The 20,546-nt window shown below is 33.6% G+C and overlaps 1 protein-coding gene across 24 annotated transcripts in view; it reads right to left on the reverse strand.

The window, feature by feature from the left end:
* Positions 1-20,546, reverse strand: part of Ccdc171 (coiled-coil domain containing 171) — a 416,292-nt gene that overhangs the window by 336,874 nt on the left and 58,872 nt on the right. For 19 of the 24 annotated variants that reach the window (XR_012440431.1, XM_074051809.1, XM_074051799.1 and 16 more), the window contains one exon: positions 19,986-20,132. The exons of 4 other annotated variants lie outside the window; for them this stretch is intronic. Coding sequence is in view for 19 of the 20 variants with exons in the window: in XM_074051809.1 (XP_073907910.1) it covers positions 19,986-20,132 (147 nt within the window). In the remaining variant the exon portion in view is untranslated. Of the gene's footprint in view, positions 1-12,875; positions 13,240-19,985; positions 20,133-20,546 lie in introns of those variants that run through there. One more of the 24 variants, XM_074051808.1, reaches the window with a different exon arrangement.

A 20,546-nucleotide genomic window follows, 5' to 3' on the forward strand; every position in this document is an offset into this window, starting at 1 on the left:
AAATAAGACATTAATTTCCTAAACTACTAGATTATTTTGAAATAACAGACATTTCACTAAAAGATAAAACAAATATTCATAGTTTCATCTGAAGACTCAAAACACACCAAAAAACTGGAAATGAAGAAATCTGAATATTTGATAAAACTAAGGAATTAGTTTTCTTTAGTGTGATAATGACTGGTACTTTTTAAAACTTCTACCTTTCTAAAATATAAACTGAAGTATTCGTGGATGAAACTATATGATGTCTAGATTTTCTTTAAAATAATCAAGCAGGAGCTGGGCACTGGTGACTCACACCTGTAACCCTAGCAACTTGGGAAGCTGAAATTGAGAGGATCATGGTGTGAGGTCAGCCCTGGCAACAGTTCATGACACCCCATGTCCAAAATAACAAGAGCACTGGAGGCATGGTTCAAGTGACAGAGTGTCTACCTAGCAAGAGCAAGGTCTCAAGTTTAAACCCCAGTACTAAAAAATTTAAATAAATAACCACAGCAAAATGGACTGGAAGTGTGGCTCAGGTGGTAGAGTGCCTGCTTTGCAAACATGAAGATCTGAATTCAAACCACAGTCCTGCCAAAAAAATTAAAATAAAAAACTAATCAAGCAGGCCTATGGGAGTGGATATTCATGACATTACACTGGCCATAAGCTGACAATTGTTAAAGTTGAATGATGGGCACATGGAGCTTTATTACAGTATTCTTTTTATTTTCATGAATGTTTAAAATTTCCCCTATTTAATTTTTAAAAATCAGAAACAAAAGCAAGACTATTAAGGTTAACAAAATTATGTTTTTGACAATGACAACAAACATCATTAGGTTGAATTATGCCATTCATGTTTACCTATAAAAAGTAAATGGGAAGGGAATAATTTGACTCAATTCCTACCCATACTATTGACACATTAAGAAAAACTAGGGGGTGTATTGAATGGTAGAGCAGTTTCTTAGCATAAGTAAGGATCTGGATTTATTCCCAGCACTGAAATTAACTAATTCCCGCCACACTCACTTCTTTTCCACCCTTCTCAAAATATATTTCACACGGAATGCTAGTCCCATGATTTGTTATTAACTATTATGTGAAAAGGCAATTTTACCATCAGCTGCATGAAAGAAACACAGGATTAAAGCCATAAAATTTTATGCATGAAAAGATCTCAAAAAGTTAACAATCTTGAAAAGGAAGATAAAGGTTGGAAGACACATTCATAATTGCAAAACTTACTACAAAGCTATAATGATCAAAACAGTGTGGTGCTGACCTAAGCATAGACATCCAAATACACAGAAAACAAACTGAAGTACAGAAATAAATTCAAGAATTGATGGTCAAGTAATTTTTGACAAGGATACCAAGACCATTAAATGGAAAACATCATCTGCCCATTAAGTGGTGCTAAGACAAACTGATAATACACATGCAAAATAATTAGTTTTGTCCCCCTACTTCACACCATATCCAAAAATAAATTCAGATAGCTGGATGACTGAAATGTAAAGAAATGTAAGGGCTAACACAATAAAACTCTTAGAAGAAAATACAGGTAAGTCTTCCAGACCTCAGATTTGGCAATCAATGGATTCTCAGATATGCTCCAAAAGTGCAAGCAACAAAAAATAGATAAAAATAGATAAATTGGACTTCATCGAAATGAAGAACTTATGTGCATCAAAAGACCTTATTTAAAAAATGAAAAGACGGGGGGTTGGGGGAAAAGGGTAGGGGTGGGGGGCAGGGGAGAGAAATGACCCAAACAATGTATACACATGTGAATAAATGAATTAAAAAAAAAACACCAGTCTCATCTGTATATTTTGGTTCCTTAATATTTTGACTTAATGTACATTAAATAAGTCAGCACAAGATTTTGTGAGAAACAATCATCTCATCAATCATTGTTAATTTAAAATCCATAAGATAAACTAAATATTAGTTTGATAAATGAAAAAGCATTGATTGTACTTTACATTGTACAAAGCAGTGTTTACTTAGGATTCAGATACAAACTTTACTGAGAAAACGAAGTTCATACATCTTGTCTCTAAAATTACAAGAAGTTAATGAAGGAACTTGCACATTTCATTACTAAACTTTCTTTAAATCAACTACTTATGATAATTTTGTGTTATATAATATGATACTGATATGATGTCATCTGACTTCATATTTGCACTGCATTGTTATGACAGGCAACATCCGCATTAATCCCAAGAGTGCACCAATGTAAGATTCTTCCTATGAAGCTTCTCCTTAGTAAAGATGCTTATGAGAAACTTACAAATCTCAGACATTTGAGTTCAATATATGCTGCTTAAAATGTACTCCTTCAATGTATTGCTTCTTTATATGCTTAGACAAATACACAAGGTGATCATTATTTTGAGAAAAGTATCCTATCACCTTTATCAATAAAGATACTATTACTGCCTACAAAAAAATGAAAAGACAATCCAAATAAGTGGAGACAGAATTTAAAAATCACATATCTGATAATCATCTAGCTTACAGAATATACAAAGTGCTCATAAATAAAAAGACAAGATACTCAATTAAAATATGAGTAAAGGGCCAGGTATAGTGGCTCAAGCCTATAATCCCAATACTTGGAAGGCTGAGGCAGGAGGATCAAAAATTTAAGGCTGGCCTGGGCTACATAAAAAAACCCTCTCTCAAAAAAATTAACTAAATTAAATAATATATAAGTTAAGGACTTGACTAGACATTTATTCAAAAAAGATATGCAAATGATCAAAAAGTACTTGAAATTGATACCCATCATTATTAATCATAGGGGAAATGTACATCAAACCACAAAGAGCTCTTTCTTCATACCCATAAGATAGCTAAAATTTTTTAAATGGAAAATACTGGCAAGAATGTGGAAAAATCTAGAAACCTCATGAATTTCTAGTGGGAATGTGAAATGGTTTATTTGCTGTGGGAAAGCTTAGCAGTTCCTCAAAAAGCTGAACAGAGTTACCTTGTTATCCAGCAATTTCACTCCTACATAAATATCTGAGAGGAATGAAAATATGTCCCAATAAAAAAGTATACATGAAAGTTCACAGCAGCATTTTTCATAAGAAAGAAGAAAACACAGTGTCTATCAACTGATGAATGAATAAACAAGATGTGGGGTATCCACAAAATGGAATATCACCAAGGCAGAAAGGAAGAACCTACAAATGCATGTTGAAAATGGATGAATCTTAGAATTATACAAATAGTGAAAAAAGTTATATTGTGTGTGTGTGTGTGTGTGTGTGAGAGAGAGAGAGAGAGAGAGAGAGAGAGAGAGAGAGAGAGAGAGAGAGAGATTTCATTTATGAAATACCTATCCAGAATAGGCAAATCTACAGAGGCAGAAAGTATATTAGAGAGTGCCAGGTACTAGAAGAAGCAGGGAAAGGGGTTGTGGTCATTGATTGCTAATAGATACTAGGTTTCTTAATGGGGCAACAAAATATGGAGTTAGATAATGGTGACAGTTGCACAATCTTGTGAACTTACCAAATCACTGAATTGTGAAAAATGAATTTTAAGATACATGAAATGAATCCCTAAGTGGAAGAACCAAGATGATGTCAAAGAAATGACACACACCTAACAAACTTTTAGCCTTACATCCTTAGAACAAAGGACCCCCAGATATCTTAGATTTAGCACAGACTAGAATAAACATTAACCTATGGAGGCCCAATAATAATAAAAAAAATTTTTATGTAAACCCTACAAAATAAAGGTTCTGCCATTAAAGAATTATGTTACTTTAGCAGTATCCAAATATATTTATTTTAGATTCTGTAAATCAGGAGTCTAGCCAGTCACAAAAAAAAATAGTTCACAGGTACTGAGAATAAAAGATGTAAAAAGCTAATAAAGGGCAGAAAGAATTGGGCATTATAAGTACATGCCTGTAATCCCAGCACTTTGGAAGCAGAGGCAGGAAGATTGTGAGTTCAAGGCCAGCCTGAGCTATATAGCAAAACCCTGTCTCAAAAAAGGGGTTGGGGGGGTACAGGGGAGGCAGATAGAGGAAAGCAACCAGTCTAATAGTGGTAAAATATTTTTTTCAGATTCCAAAAGGCATACATGTAAGTTTCTCTATCAAAATGAGTCGTGTATTTTATTAAAATACAGAATAGTCAGTGATTCTGTGGTAAAAGAATCAACAACTCATGTCTTCATTTCTTAGGCATATGTCATAATACATTAATTAATTAATTAGCAAATAGTTATCTGGTTTTTCACTCAAAAAGTCAAGAAAAGGTTGTTTTTCTTGGCTAGACCAAAACCAAATGAGCTAAAATATTAAACAAAAATCACATCTTTATTTTCATATTTTCTTGTCTCAATGAAATGTCTAAAAGAAAACAAATTTACAAGGTGTTCTAATAAACACTAAAAGAAAGCTTTAAATCTTTAAACAAACTCCTTTCCAGAGTATGCTTCGTTATTGACAGACATAATTAAATCTTTTTAGAAATCTTCCAGTCTGGTGAATTAATTGTAACATCCAGCAGAGGGTGCTAAAGTGACATCAACATGTTATTCACCATTTAAGAAAAAAATTCCAATAATACAGCTGAAGAAAACCAGCACAACATTCATAAGATGTCTCACTGGCATTTATCCTCAAAGCAAAGGGCCGAAAACATGCAAAAATTCTGATTAAAATACAAAATTTAACACAAACTCATACATTTGACTATATGTAGGTTACTTATCTATATATACTTTTACCAGTAATACAAGTATTACACTATATCTAGTCCCTAACACTAGGAACAGGCCTCTTTATATAATACAAAATTATGAATGTAATTTTTATGTAATATACTTTGTCATTTATTAGCTTGTTATGTCACTTCCTAAAGTAACACCTACCACAAAAATTTTATTTTAGTAAATACTATGAGTTAATCTACCAATCCCTTTATCTCATTTGTATCCTATTAAATCCTATTAATCCCAATCAGATTATCTATTATACTTAAGAACAATGAGTTCCAGTCTTTGAAGAAGGCAATGTAGAGAAGAATGTCTCCTACCTAGCAATTTGTACATGTCACTTTATCACACACCAGGCATGAGTTGCCAACTCTAATTCAACAGAACTGAGCAAACAAATCCCAATGTTCTCCACACTACATTTGCATCTACAGCCTCCACGAGCCCATTCCAAGTTTCTAAAAACTTATGAAAACGCATGTGTACCCTGACTGTGCTAAAAGACTAAGCAAAACAACAGTTCCTACCATAGTCTTTCTTCCTCAAATACAATATGCTCAGATTAAGAGGATATAAGTGATTTAAGTTATTAGTTAGGCAAAAAAAAGCTTTTACTTTTACATATGAAATTTAGTCCACTAAAATAGTAACTAACATGGTAATAATCCATCTCTTAAAAAGATGACTCTAGAGCTGTCGCCAAATAGTAGAGCACTTCATAGTAAGCGTGATGAGAACCTGAATTCAAACCTCAGTGCTGCCAAAAAAAAAATTCTATAGCCTAGATGCCTATCAGCAGATGAATGGATAAAGAAAACATGGCATACATATATACATATACACACAATAGTTTTATTCTGCCATAAAGAAGAATAAAATCATGTAATTTGCAAGAAAATTGATAGAACTACAGGTCTCATGTTAAACAAAATAAGCCAAACTCAAAAAGACAAATATCCCATGTTTCTCTCATACATGAAATTGAGATTTTTTTTTTTTAGACATTAAAGTAGAAGGGGGAATATTAGGGAAGAATGAGGGGAAGAGTGGAATAGAGGGAAAAGGAAAGTGGTGAATATAATCAAAGTATGTTATATACATGAAAATGTCATAATGAAACCCTTTATTTTGTACAATTAACATGTGCTAACAAAAAATTTTTTAAAGATGATTCCAGGGGACTGAATCATCATATATACATTAATTCCATAATGGCCAGTTTAGCACTACATACATTTTATTGTGTTATATGTGTTATGTAAATAATTTATTATTTACATATTTACTTATATTTATTATTAACATTTAAGTATAATACTTACTCCTCACCTATGTGGAGGGAAAAAATACTCACTATACTTTGAACTCTTCCACTGAAGATCTCAGGTTTTTGTTTTAGGGGCTTTGTTTGTTTGTTTTTAGTAGTACTGGAGTTTGAACTCAGTCACCATCTGCCAGCCATTTTTTGTGATGGGTTTTTTCCAGATAGGGTCTCACCAACTATTTACCCAGACTGGCTTTGAACCACAATCCTCGTGATCTCTGCCTCCAGAGGCGCTATGATTACAGGCGTGAGCCACTGGCACCTGGCTTGTTCGTTTGTTTTTGAGACAGTCTTGCTATGAAGCCCAAGTTGAGTTTCTCAATCTTCCTACCTCTACTTCCCAAGGGCTGGGATTACAGACACGAACCACCAAACCCAACTTTCAAGTTTTTTATTACTGTAAAAGAATCTCACTAACAATGAGCAAACTGAAAAAGAATGCATGAAAACAATTCCATTTACAATAGCCTCAAAAAAAATCAAATACCTAGGTGTAAACCTAACAAAAGATGTGAAAGACCTCTACAAGGAAAACTATACACTTCTGAAGAAAGAGATTGAGGAAGACTATAGAAAGTGGAGAGATCTCCCATGCTCATGGATTGGTAGAATCAACATAGTAAAAATGTCTATACTCCCAAAAGTAATCTACATGTTTAATGCAATTCCCATCAAAATTCCAATGACATTCATTAAAGAGATTGAAAAATCTACTGTTAAATTTATATGGCAACACAAGAGGCCACAAATAGCCAAGGCAATACTCAGTCAAAAGAACAATGCAGGAGGTATCACAATACCTGACTTCAAACTATATTACAAAGCAATAACAATAAAAACACAGCATGGTACTGGCACAAAAACAGACATGAAGACCAGTGGAACAGAATAGAGAACCCAGATATGAAGCCACACAACTATAACCAACTTGTCTTTGACAAAGGAGCTTAAAATATACAATGGAGAAACAGCAGCCTCTTCAACAAAAACTGCTGGGAAAACTGGTTAGCAGTCTGCAAAAAACTGAAACTAGATCCATGTATATCACCCTATACCAAGATTAACTCAAAATGGATCAAGGATCTTAATATCAGACCCCAAACTTTTAAGTTGATACAAGAAAGAGTAGGAAATACTCTGGAGTTAGTAGGTATAGGTAAGAACTTTCTCAATGAAACCCCAGCAGCACAGCAACTAAGAGATAGCATAGATAAATGGGACCTCATAAAACAAAAAGCTTCTGTTCATCAAAAGAAATGGTCTCTAAACTGAAGAGAACACACACAGAGTGGGAGAAAATATTTGCCAACTATACATCAGACAAAGGACTGATAACCAGAATATACAGGGAACTTAAAAAACTAAATTCTCCCAAAACTAATGAACCAATAAAGAAATGGGCACGTGAACTAAACAGAACTTTCTCAAAAGAAGAAATTCAAATGTCCAGAAAACACATGAAAAAATGCTCACCATCTCTAGCAATAAAGGAAATGCAAATTAAAACCACGCTAAGATTTCACCTCACCCCTGTTAGAATAGCCATCATCAGCAACACCACCAACAACAGGTGTTGGCGAGGATGCAGGGAAAAAGGAACCCTCTTACACTGTTGGTGGGAATGTAGACTAGTACAACCACTCTGGAAAAAAATTTGGAGGCTACTTAAAAAGCTGGACATCGATCTACCATTTGATCCAGCAATACCACTCTTGGGGATATACCCAAAAGACTGTTACTCCAGAGGCACCTGCACACCCATGTTTATTGCGGCACTATTCACAATAGCCAAGTTATGGAAACAGCCAAGATGCCCCACCACTGACGAATGGATTAAGAAAATGTGGTATCTATACACAATGGAATTTTATGCAGCCATGAAGAAGAATGAAATGTTATCATTCGCTGGTAAATGGATGGAATTGGAGAACATCATTCTGAATGAGGTTAGCCTGGCCCAAAAGACCAAAAATCATATGTTCTCCCTCATATGTGGACATTAGATCAAGGGCAAACACAACAAGGGGATTGGACTATGAGCACATGATAAAAGCGAGAGCACACAAGGGAGGGGTGAGGATAGGTAAGACACCTAAAAAACTAGCTAGCATTTGTTGCCCTTAACGCAGAGAAACTAAAGCAGATACCTTAAAAGCAACTGAGGCCAATAGGAAAAGGGGAACAGGTACTAGAGAAAAGGTTAGAGCAAAAAGAATTAACCTAGAAGGAAACCAATGTGAGTCAATGCCCTGTATAGCTATCCTTATCTCAACCAGCAAAAACCCTTGTTCTTTCCTATTATTGCTTATACTCTCTCTACAACAAAATTAGAGATAAGGGCAAAATAGTTTCTGCTGGGTATTGAGGGTGGGGGGAAAAGGAGGGGGCATAGTGGGTGGTAAGGGAGGGGGTGGGGGCAGGGGGGAGAAATGAACCAAGCCTTGTATGCACATATGAATAATAAAAGAAAAAAAAAAGAATCTCAAAGGATCAAAGTTTCCAGGTATTCAAAAAATAGGAGTACCATAAAATACTACGTAAACAGGGTAATATATTGAAAGGTCATAGCTAAGGGATAGGGATATAGTTCACTGGCAAAATGATTGTCTACTATGCTCAAGGTCCTGAGTTAATCCCCAGCTCCACTAAAAAAATAAATAAATAAAAGAAAGAGAAAGGTCATAGCTAAGCAGCTAAGAACTGTTTATGAGTCCTTTACTATTTATCATCCATGTTCAAATCAAACATCTTAAAAGCAGTATTACTATTCAGTTAGGCTGATTTTAATGTGGGCTCTTTTTTTAAGTAAGAACTTACATTGCGAAGTGTACATCAGAGGATGTATTTACATTGTCACTGATACAAATCCTATAGTTGAATATTAATATTCTATAGTTTTCAAACAAGTCTTATGTATTTTCTCATTTCACTTTTACAACAACATGGTATGTTTTACAAAAAGGCCTATACAATGCAGTATGTAACATCTTACAACTTAAGTCATTCTAGTCTGAAAGGCATTTATTTGTTTGTTTTCAAGTAGTTTTCTTACTTTCCATATACCCAGGACAGTATATGAGGAAAAAAACTCTACTCAGTGGCAAAATTAATGCCGCTTTGTGACTCAGAACATGGGCACTGCTATATAAAAGCAAATAGCTGACCTCCTTCCTCTTTACCGAAGTCCAATCCACTGAATTCTACCCTCACAAAAGACCAAACATGTTATACATATAGACAGTCCCATTAAGCAAAGGCTCATGCATAATAACATTTAAAAGATTATTTAAAACAAACAGGTTTGTTCCTTTTCATTATAATCTCATTAGTATCTTTTTTATTACATGGGTCAACCAAAAATGGGAATGACACATATAGAGTACCAACTACACGCCAGACAGCAAACTAAGTCCCTACATGAAAGATCAATACTGATGCTGACACTTCTGTAAGCATTTCCAATGTTAAGTCAGCAAAAGACCTATGTTGGGATTAAAACTGATTTACCTCTAAGGAGCATTCCTTGTATTTCTCTTCTGTGAACTACAAGTCATTTGCAACTGTTTTACTAATGGCCAAATTGCACTTGTTTTCCAGAATCTTCTAGATTATTTTACCTAAACCTAAGGCTCACTTATTCACCATATTTTCAAAATTCACCATATTTTCAAAAATTAGCTGAACATACAGATTTTCAGAGTTTTTTGGGCCAGTCATCCTGAAAATGGTTAGCTGTGCAGTTTTGTGAATAGTAAACAAATTAAAGTCTATGGGGGAGTGGGGGCAATGATCAAAACCTTAACAGTTTCAGAAGGATGTATGAAGGGAATGGAATAATGAAGAAAAAAATTGGAGAAAACACCAATTTTCCTATTCAGTGAAGAATGAATGATAAAGTTTATTACTCAGCTTATAAAACAGTTTAATGAAAATTTAATGAAAAAAAGTGCTATTGCTTTTAGATGTAATGAAAGAAACCACTAAAATTAAAATCGGTATTAAACTAATTTAGGTTGTGTCTTTATCTTTTCTGGCAACAAAAAACATCAGCATTCATCAAATTTTTAAATGAACTTCAAAATTGCAAATCCATTGTGAACATAAAATGTTGTGTTTAAATGTGCAATACTTATAAATATGACCATATAATCCAGGTGATTTCATCATTTACCTACTTTATAGCTAGTAATCAACATAAATGGGCATTTAAAAATGATTGCTATAATACACAAAAAAGATGAACTATGCAAAGTTGCCTTCATGGACAATTATGAAAAGTGAAATACATTTTTCTTTTCCTTTTTCACTTAGAGTAAACATTTAGATATAAAAGCTACCTTCTGCCCTTCTTTATGTTACTATAGTACACATGACTGACAGAAGCAATTCAGAATTTATTTGCAAAGATTGCTCTCTCTCCACTATAATCTTCAAGAGACTCTTCAGTTCTCTCAGAATTAGGTTTGCATCTTCTCTTTTCTCTTTTCTTATTGAGTTAAGCTTATTTCCCATGATAATAAACTCCACTAGCCATAAAGATGTTTATAAAAGCCATAGATATTTCTTTTTCCAGTTCACTTTTCCCTTGATTCTGTGGTATCCAGCACCACATTTAAAATTGGCTGGGAGTATGGTTTTCTTTTTTTTTAATCTAAGAAACCATTGATCCATGTTACAAAGATTTAGCCACACAATGGTATATGCCTTATTAGATTTTAAAAAATATATTTAATATAAATGTATATATAAAAACATCTTTGGCCAGACACATAAAGAAATCATCTTGCATGAAATGCAACTGTTAAAAAGCTTCTCTAAAATTTAAGTCATTTATTAGGTTAAATGTCTATTATAATAGCTGCTTTAATCTGATATTATTGATATTTAAAATGTTCTATTAATTTTAAATTTCAATTATTTTTCTTTTTATTATTTTCTCATATTAATGTAATTCTTTTAAAATGCCATTGAAGTTACTGCGTTTTTTGTTTGTTTGTTTGTGATACTGGGGTTTGAACTCAGGGTCTTCTGCTTGCTAGGCAGGCGTTCTACCACTTGAAGCACATCCCCAGCCCTAGAGTTACTGTTAATTAGTCTCCAAAATTGGATATAAAACTAGCTTTATAAAATATTATCTATAAATTTAACTTCTTGGACTTCTAGTACTATGAAAAGTAGTAACAAAAACCAGAAAATAAAAATAAAACTAGTCTAAAATAATTTTATATTTATCACAACAGAATATTATTCAGCCATAAGAAGGAATGAAGTCTGATATATGCTACGACATGGATGAACCTTGCAAAGATTATGCTAAGTGAAAAAGTCCCTCATAAACCACCACATATTGTCATTCCACATATATTAAGTGCCTAGAATAGGGAAGTCTATAGGAAAAGAAGATTAGTGATTGTTTAGGGCTCAGAGGGATAGGAGAACAGGACACAAATGGCTAATTGGTATGAGGTTTCTTGTTAGGGTGGTGAAAAATGTTCTAAAATTGATGGTGATAAAGTTGTACAATACTGTGATTATATCAAAAATCACTGATTATACACTTCAAATGGATGAGTTTATAGCATTCGAATTAAATCTCAATAGTTTTTAAATCATCAGAATGACAAGTTAAACCTGCAAGTAGCCATACCTATCAGAAGTAGCCAAACAACTATCCATCCCTAACTTTCACAAAAACTGGAGATTTATTGTCTAAGAACAAATCTCAACCAGAAGCTGGACATAAGACACATAAAGGGAAGAGAACAAGAAAGGAGTGTACCAGACTTAAACAAGAGGAAGTCTGCATATTAAACAGTATAATAACCCAGGTTCAATTTCCTTCTTGCATTTTATAACCACCAAACCAGAAACTAGCAGATAATCTTTCAGAAACTAAAGAAATAGAGAAAAAAGACCTATAGATCATAACACTTCAACATTTCTCAATGAAATATTTGTTACATCTCCTTATCACCCTACAATAAGGTTTCTCAAAACCTAATACTCATGTATGCATTCAACAGCCTACCCAAAAGCTCCACTTGAATATCTAATAAATATTTCAAATTTAATGTATTTGAAACCTGATCTTTCTTAAACTTACTCTAACTATATGCTTTACCAGCTCAGTAAATAGAAATGCCACTCACCCATTTGTTCAAACAAAAAAATCTTTGGCATTGTCCTTACTCCCTCTCTTCTCCCACTACCCAGGTCCAATTAATCAGTAAGTCCTGTTGATTTGATCTTCCAAAGCATACCCAAATCTGACTACCTCCTCTATCACTACCTTAATCTAAAACATTGTAATATGGGACTGGGGGTGTAGTTGGGTGAAAGAGTGCTTGCCTAGCCTGTGTAAGTTCTTAGGTTCGATCCCCAGCACTGAAAAAAATAAATAAGTAAATAATCCACCATAATCTCTTGCCAAAATTATTTCAAAAAGAAGGCACAGTGGCTTACACCTGCAATCCTAGCTACTTGAGAGGCTGAGATCAGTTTCAGGCCAACCAGCACAAAAAAAGTTTTTGAGACCCCCATCTCAACAGAAAAAAGCTGGGCATGATAACACAAACCTGCCATCCCCATGAGGACAGGAAGCTTAAGATAGGAGGATCATGGTCCAGGCCAGCCTGGGCAAAAAGCGAGTTCCTATCTCCAGCATGTTAGGCAAGTGCTGAGCTACATATCCAGCTACCTTACAATGTATTTTTGTGCTATATACATAGTTCCCACTAATTATAAAATTTTAGAACACTACAGACAATGTTTCTTAGTACAAATCTTTTTTATTTAATGTACAAGACATTTGGTGGTCATTTTAGTTTGGAGACTCCCCTCATTTTGAGGAATTCTCTTGTGTTATTTATAATTTCCTCTTCTGATTTTTTTCTGTTCTTTTTGAAACTCTTATTATTTAAGTTTAGACCAAGTGTATTTATGTTTTACTTTACTTACCTTCCTGCTGTCTTTTTTCTTTATCTTCTTGCTGCTGTTTTTGGGAGACTTACTTAAATTTACTTCCCAATTTTCTAATAGAATATTTAATTTTTAATTTCTGAGAGCTCTTGTCCTCTCAACCATGTTGATATTCCTGAGCATATATTATGGCAGCATTATTTATTTGTTTAGTAAACATTTATTGGGAGTGTCAGGCACATTTCTGGTTGCTGGAGACAAAGAACAAAACAAAGAAAGCTTCTTGTTCTTGAAGTTGATATTCTAGTCAGGGAGAATTGTACATTAAGTGAAACAAATGTGTAGTGTGTTAGTTGGTGATAAGTGCTGTGGAAAGTAATAAAGCAAACCTGGGAAGGTAATGAGTGATGGCTCAGTATGGTTACCCTTTTATAATGATGGTTATAAAAGTCTAACTTGGTAAGGTTGCATTTGGGTTGAGACATGAAGACAGAAAGAGATGAGCCTTCTCATTTAGAAGAAGAGCATTGTAGGTAGAAGAAATAGAAAGTGGAAAGGCTATGAGATGTAAGTGCACTTACTTACTACAGGCCAGTAACCTGTAGTCCATTCTGGATGGAATGCAATGAGCAAGACACTAGTAAGATATATAGAATGGTATACAGATCAAATAGAGTTTTAAAAGTCTTTCAACTATAGTTGAAGAACTTGTAGATTAAAAGAGATTTAAGAAACATCAATTATAGTTTGTAGACCTAATTGGGATTCAATTTGAAATGAACTGCAAACACATTATGCCATTTATAAGACAAATTAAAATTTGAATAATGCCTTGATTTTTTATAATATTAAGTAATTACTATTAAGCAATTTAGCAATACCAATTTTACACATATACTCAAAGGGACGTAAGTCAGATTACAATAAAGATACCCGCACACCCATGTTTATTGCAGCATTAATCACAATAGCCAAGCTATGGAAACAGCCAACATGCCCTACAACTGATGAGTGGATTAAGAAAATGAGGTGCCAGCATTAATAGAAGCAAAGACAAAAAGCACTTGATCATCTCAATAGATTCAGAAAAAGCCTTTGACAAGATCCAACACCACTTCATGATAAAAGCGCTAAGAAAACTAGGAGTAGAAGGAAAGTACCTCAACATTGTAAAGGCTATATATGACAAACCTACAGCCAACATCATACTTAATGGTGAAAAACTGAAACCATTTCCCCTAAAATCAGGAACAAGACAAGGGTGCCCACTATCCCCACTCCTATTCAACATAGTACTGTAATTCCTAGCCAGAGCAATTAGGCAAGAAGAAGAAATAAAAGGAATATAAATAAGTAAAGAAACTGTCAAAATATATTTGCAGATGACATGATCCTATACCTTAAAGACCCAAAAAACTCTACCTAAAAACTCCTAGACACCACAAACAGCTACAGCAAGGTGGCAGAATACAAAATCAACTTACAGAAATCATTAGCTTTTCTATACACCAATAATGAACAAACTGAAAAAGAATATATGGAAAAATTCCATTTACAATAGCCTCAAAAAAAAATCAAATACCTAGGAGTAAACTTAACAAAGGAGTCAAGGGCCTCATGCTTTCTCTCATATATGGAGTATGTATATTATGTATACATAAAAATACACACAGAGCATGCACCCAAAAGTGGGACTGTTAGAAGAAACTAAGGGAAGAGGAAAAGAAGGAAAGAAAGATAGCGAATAATAATGTGAAATATATCACATCTGTGTAGGAACAAGACACAACAAAACACACTGAAAACTATTAAGCAACGCAGGATGGGGGAAAAGGGAGAGGAAGTGCAGTGGAGGGGGGTTACATTAACTTAAGTACAATGCATGTACAGGCAAAAATCTCACTGAACAACGAACAGACATCTAAACAATGAAAGACAAGAATCAAAAACAGATCACACTAAGAGGAGGTAACAAATGGGAAGGGGAGGATAAAAGAAGGAAGTAAAGAAGGTGAACTTTACTTTAAAGTTGATGTACTTTCTATACAAGAATGAATATAAAGCCAGGAGCCAAGACCTCACACCTGTAATTCTAGCTACTTGGGAGGCAAAGACCAGGAGGACCACAATTCAAAGCCAGCCTGGGCAAACAGTTCAGTTCATGAGACCCTATCTTGAAACTATCCAACATAAAAAGGGCTAGTGGAATGGCTCAAGTGGTAGAGCATCTGCCTAACAAGCATGAGACTGGAGTTCAAACTAGTTAGGGATACAATACATATACATGGAAATGTCATAATGAAACTCCCTGAATAGCATTTTAAACAGACAAAAATGTCTTTTTTCAAAAATGAAGGACAGCAAGATAAAACAGGTCCTATTTGGGGGTTGGTACCAGTGGGGGGAGGAACAGCATAAGGAAAGGGTGAAGAAGGGCAAATATGGTGAAATGTTATATACCCATGTATAAAAATGGAACAATGAGAACTGTTAAAAACTATTGTAAAACACAGAGAAGGAAGGATAAAGGAGAATGATGGAGGGATGAATCTAACTAAGATACATTACAAGTACTTTTGTAATGTCACAGTGTGCCCCAGTACAACAATATGCTAATAAAAATGTTAAAAGAAAAAAAGAAACATATCAATTATAATTTGTAGACCTAATTGGAATTCAGCTTCAAACAAACTGCAAATACTTTATTTGCCTATTATAAATAGGCAAATTAAAATTTGAATAATGTCTGGACTTTTTATAATACTAAGTAATTACTATTAAACAATTTAGCTGTGATATTGATAAGGTGGCTTTAAATAACGGATTCCTTATTTTTAGAAATATTTATGGCTAAAATGATGTGATGTATGGGAAATTTTTTCAATGTTGTATGGGAAGAAGGAATGTGAGTAAAAATGATGCAAAATTGCCATAAACTGATAATTGTTGAAGCTCATGATGAGTATTACTAAATTCATTTTACTATTCTACTTTATATATGTTTAAAGTTCTCCATAATGAAAAGTTTTTAAAAACAAAAGAAAAAAAAGTGAGAAAAGGGTCACAAATGAAGCAACACAAACCATATTACTGGGCTTCTCAACAGCAACCCAAGTACCTAGAAACCATTAAAGCAAGACCTTCAAATTCCAAGACAAATGGCCTTCAATCTAAAATTCTAATTAGCCAAATTATACAGATAAAATTATCCCCTAATATTTTAATAGATAAAAGCACGTTCAGACATGAAAGACTGTAACACTAACCTCTCAAATACCCTTTCTTTGAAACTACTATACTATGCGCTCCTTTGAAATCAAAGCAACAAAGATTCCACCTCACCCCTGTTAGAATAGCCATCATCAGCAACACCACCAACAACAGGTGTTGGCGAGGATGCGGGAAAAAAGGAACCCTCTTACACTGTTGGTGGGAATGTAGACTAGTACAACCACTCTGGAAAAAAATTTGGAGGCTACTTAAAAAGCTGGACATCGATCTACCATTTGATCCAGCAATACCACTCTTGGGGATATACCCAAAAGACTGTTACTCCAGAGGCACCTGCACATCCATGTTTATTGCAGCACTATTCACAATAGGCAAGTTATGGAAACAGCCAAGATGCCCCACCACTGACGAATGGATTAAGAAAATGTGGTGTCTATACACAATGGAATTTTATGCAGCCACGAAGAAGAACAAAATGTTATCATTCGCTGGTAAATGGATGGAATTGGAGAACATCATTCTGAGTGAGGTTAGCCCGGCTCAAAAAACCAAAAATTGTATGTTCTCCCTCATATGTGGACATTAGATCAAGGGCAAACACAACAAGGGGATTGGACTATGAGCACATGATAAAAGCGAGAGCACACAAGGGATAGGTAAGACACCTAAAAAACTAGCTAGCATTTGTTGCCCTTAACGCAGAGAAACTAAAGCAGATACCTTAAAAGCAACTGAGGCCAATAGGAAAAGGGGAACAGGTACTAGAGAAAAGGTTAGATCAAAAAGAATTAACCTAGAAGGTAACACCCACGCACAGGAAATCAATGTTGAGTCAATGCCATGTATAGCTATCCTTATCTCAACCAGCAAAAACCCTTGTTCCTTCCTGTTATGGCTTATACTCTCTCTACAACAAAATTAGAAATAAGGGCAAAATAGTTTCTGCTGGGTATTGAGGGGGGGGAGAGGGAGGGGGCGGAGTGGGTGGTAAGGGAGGGGGTGGGGGCAGGGGGGAGAAATGAACCAAGCCTTGTATGCATATATGAATAAAAGAAAAATGAAAAAAAAAAAAGAAATCAAAGCAACAAGCAGCCTAAGAACAGGATCCAAAAGAGAGATGATATGAAGATGTCCGAAGGTAATGGCTGCACTATAGGTCTGGAGAACAATGAAAAGAAATGGTGCAGGAGAGAACCAATCCCAGAAGAATGTGATAATTTTCTGAGGATATACAATACAAAGTCACGAAATGGACCTCCTTCAAGGTTTTATAAATTTCTATTCCCATCAGCAAGATACAGGAACTTTTTATAACATCCTGAGTACCATCATTTTCTTTAATGTTAGTCTTTCTTAATTACAGTTGGTTTAAGTATTTTTCATGTTTTTCATTGGTCTCATACCTTACTTAATGTTCTTGGTAGATTTTTTTACAAAGGTTCTTTCCCTTTTTTTTTCTTTTTATCAAAAAGTAGAAATGTGCATATAAATACCAAGAAATATATTTATCCTTTGCTGTATGTATTCTCTCATTTTGTTCTTTGTTATTTTAAATAGGGGATTTCCTTACGTATCACTGATTTTTCATAGTCAAATCAATTCCTAGATGACTTTGTTCCTTTACTTTTTATATGAGCAGTAAGTCCTAATTGCACTAACAGAAAAATACTAATCTAAATTTTCTTCTTAGTTTATTTTCATTTTTAACCTTTTACTCATTTCAATCAACTGAAATTATTTCAGAATATAAAGGAGGAATTTTTCTTTTGTCTCAAATCATCAATTTCTTAAACATAACTCATGAAATAATCTTTGTATTCTCACTAACTTAAAAAAATACTTAATATGATAAATTGTTATATACAATATACAAGTCTACTAGTGGCTTTTTTAATTCTGTTCTACTGAAAGTCTGATTTTAGAGTTACTGTACTTTTTTAGCCTCTCAACAAAGTTTTTTCTTCCTTTCTCTACCAGTACATTGATTTTTCTAATTAGAATTCTTTTGGGGGGAATCTAATACCTCCATTTCACAGGCATGTAATAAATTTTATGTGTTCTTTTCCCTGCAAAAAAACTTTTTAATTTTGGTAGAGCTAGAAGGGATTTATTTGGGGTACAGTTCATCTTTCAATCAAATCTCTTCTTCAGGATTTGGATTCCCAATACACTTAGAAAAGAATAAAAATTATTGGTGTCATTTCATCCCACTGCATTTATAATTTCTCTCCTAAAACCTCCAGGGAGCCAATAGGATCCATATGCTTTCTGAGCTTGATTCCTTATCCTTCCCTCTGATTCTATGAATAAGATTTCCTGAACCCAGGTGATACCTTACTGAAGCTTTACATATTAACTTCTGGTAGAATAAGTCCCTACCCATACTCTTCTTTTTTCAAAAGGTTTTAAATACTTTCATCTAGTTTCCTTAGTTTTCCACATGAATTTTAGATTCTGTCTATCCAAAACAATTCCTCCATTGAAGTTAAATTAGAACTGCTCTAACCCATAATATAATCTAGGGAGGATGAATACCTTTGCATTGTTAAGTGCTTCCAAAATGTCTCATAATTTTCTTTTAAAATGTTCACCTAAATTTTATAACCTTAATGTATTTGATGTTAATTTTATTCCTACATTTTGTCAATGTGGTGAAGAATCTCTTTTGAATGTTATATTCTCTGATTATTGCTAGCATGTAAGAATATAAACAATCGCTATACAAATTATTTTCTGCCTAGCCTTCTAATAAAATGTTTTTATTGGTATAATTTTAAAGTTGATTTTCTCAACTATACAACTTAAACATATCATCTGAAAATAAAAAGAATGATTAACTCCATCCTTTTAGAAAGAAAAATTGACATATTTTATTATAGCCAGATATGATAATGCCTTTTTTCCAGATGTTTTATACATATATATGTCTCTTTATATATATAAATATATATATATATTTGCATATATATTTGTATATATATTTGTGTGATGCCCCTGGATATTTAATACAGGGTCTTTCTCATAGTAGGCAAATATCTTACCACTAAGCCTCAATCCCAGCCCACTAAAAATTGTACTTCCTATCGCTGTCTTTGCTTTAATGTATTTCTTAGGCTAAAACAATGTTATATGACCACAGTGTTTAACAAATATACCTCTAGAACTTACTATTACATACTATTTATAAATGTTTATTTACCTAATAACAATTATAAATCATAACTGAGATAAAATCTTCCTATCCATTAAATACTTCATTTCCCAGAAAGCAAAAGCAAGTTTTTAAAAACAAGACAAATTAAATCAGTTAGATTTCTCTCAAAATTAAGGTTATTTTCAACATAACTCATAAAAATAATTTTTTCATTTGTAAAATGATGTTCCTTTCTCATCTAAAGTCTCATCTGAAAGCATTCCACAAAACCAGCTAGTACAAACGATTCAAACTATAAAATTAGAATTTCATATTACTTTTATAAAAGACCTATGTTTTCCAAAACTTCCTGTGTTGCTTCCACAACCTTAAAATATAAACAATTAGTCTCAAACTTCCCAAATATTTCATGAAAATTAATCATTAAAAGTGAGATTTTTAAAAATTAGAAGGAAAATATAAAATACTTTATTCAGGTTCAAAAGTTTTCAAAGAAATCAAATACACAATATCCAAGCCCCCCAAAATTAGTTTTATAGTATAAAATTTTCTCTAGCCTTAAGTCACTATATGATAAAAATATGTATGTTATAAAGTAATGATAAAACATACTTCAAATTCTTTTCTAAGACGTTCTTCTCGTTGAGTGCTAAATTCAAGTTCACTTGTTTGTCGCCGTAAAAGCTCAGAGCAGTCCATATGTTCTGTTTCTAACTGTTCAACTTTCTTGTGCATATTTTGTACAGCACTATCTTGCTCCTGGGAAATAATTCATTTTTACATCAATAAAGTTCCTAAGCCATCAATAACTAGAAGTTACTCTACAGAAGACTGAGTAAATCTGATTTTCAACTACAATAGGTTAATTTACGTGGGAACAGAGTCCTAGATTCTACCCATGCTTCAGAATAACAAATGTTAAAATAATATGACACTGGAGTTTCACAATTTAATAAATCTGATAAATACATATTACAACTGAAAATTTGTTTACCATAATAGAATGTTATTCTAGTTCAACTGACCTCTGAGGGTATTTACATAAAGTTATTATTCAACTGTCACACATAGTATGTTCCCCTCATTAAAATTTTGTATTATTTAGTAATGCAAATGCATGTATTCCCTTTGTGTAATAAAGGATGATTAGCTTGAATGACTAATAACGACCCT

This window comes from Castor canadensis, chromosome 13 (genome assembly GCF_047511655.1).
Source record: "Castor canadensis chromosome 13, mCasCan1.hap1v2, whole genome shotgun sequence".
In the NCBI taxonomy this organism is placed as follows: Eukaryota; Metazoa; Chordata; class Mammalia; order Rodentia; family Castoridae; genus Castor; species Castor canadensis.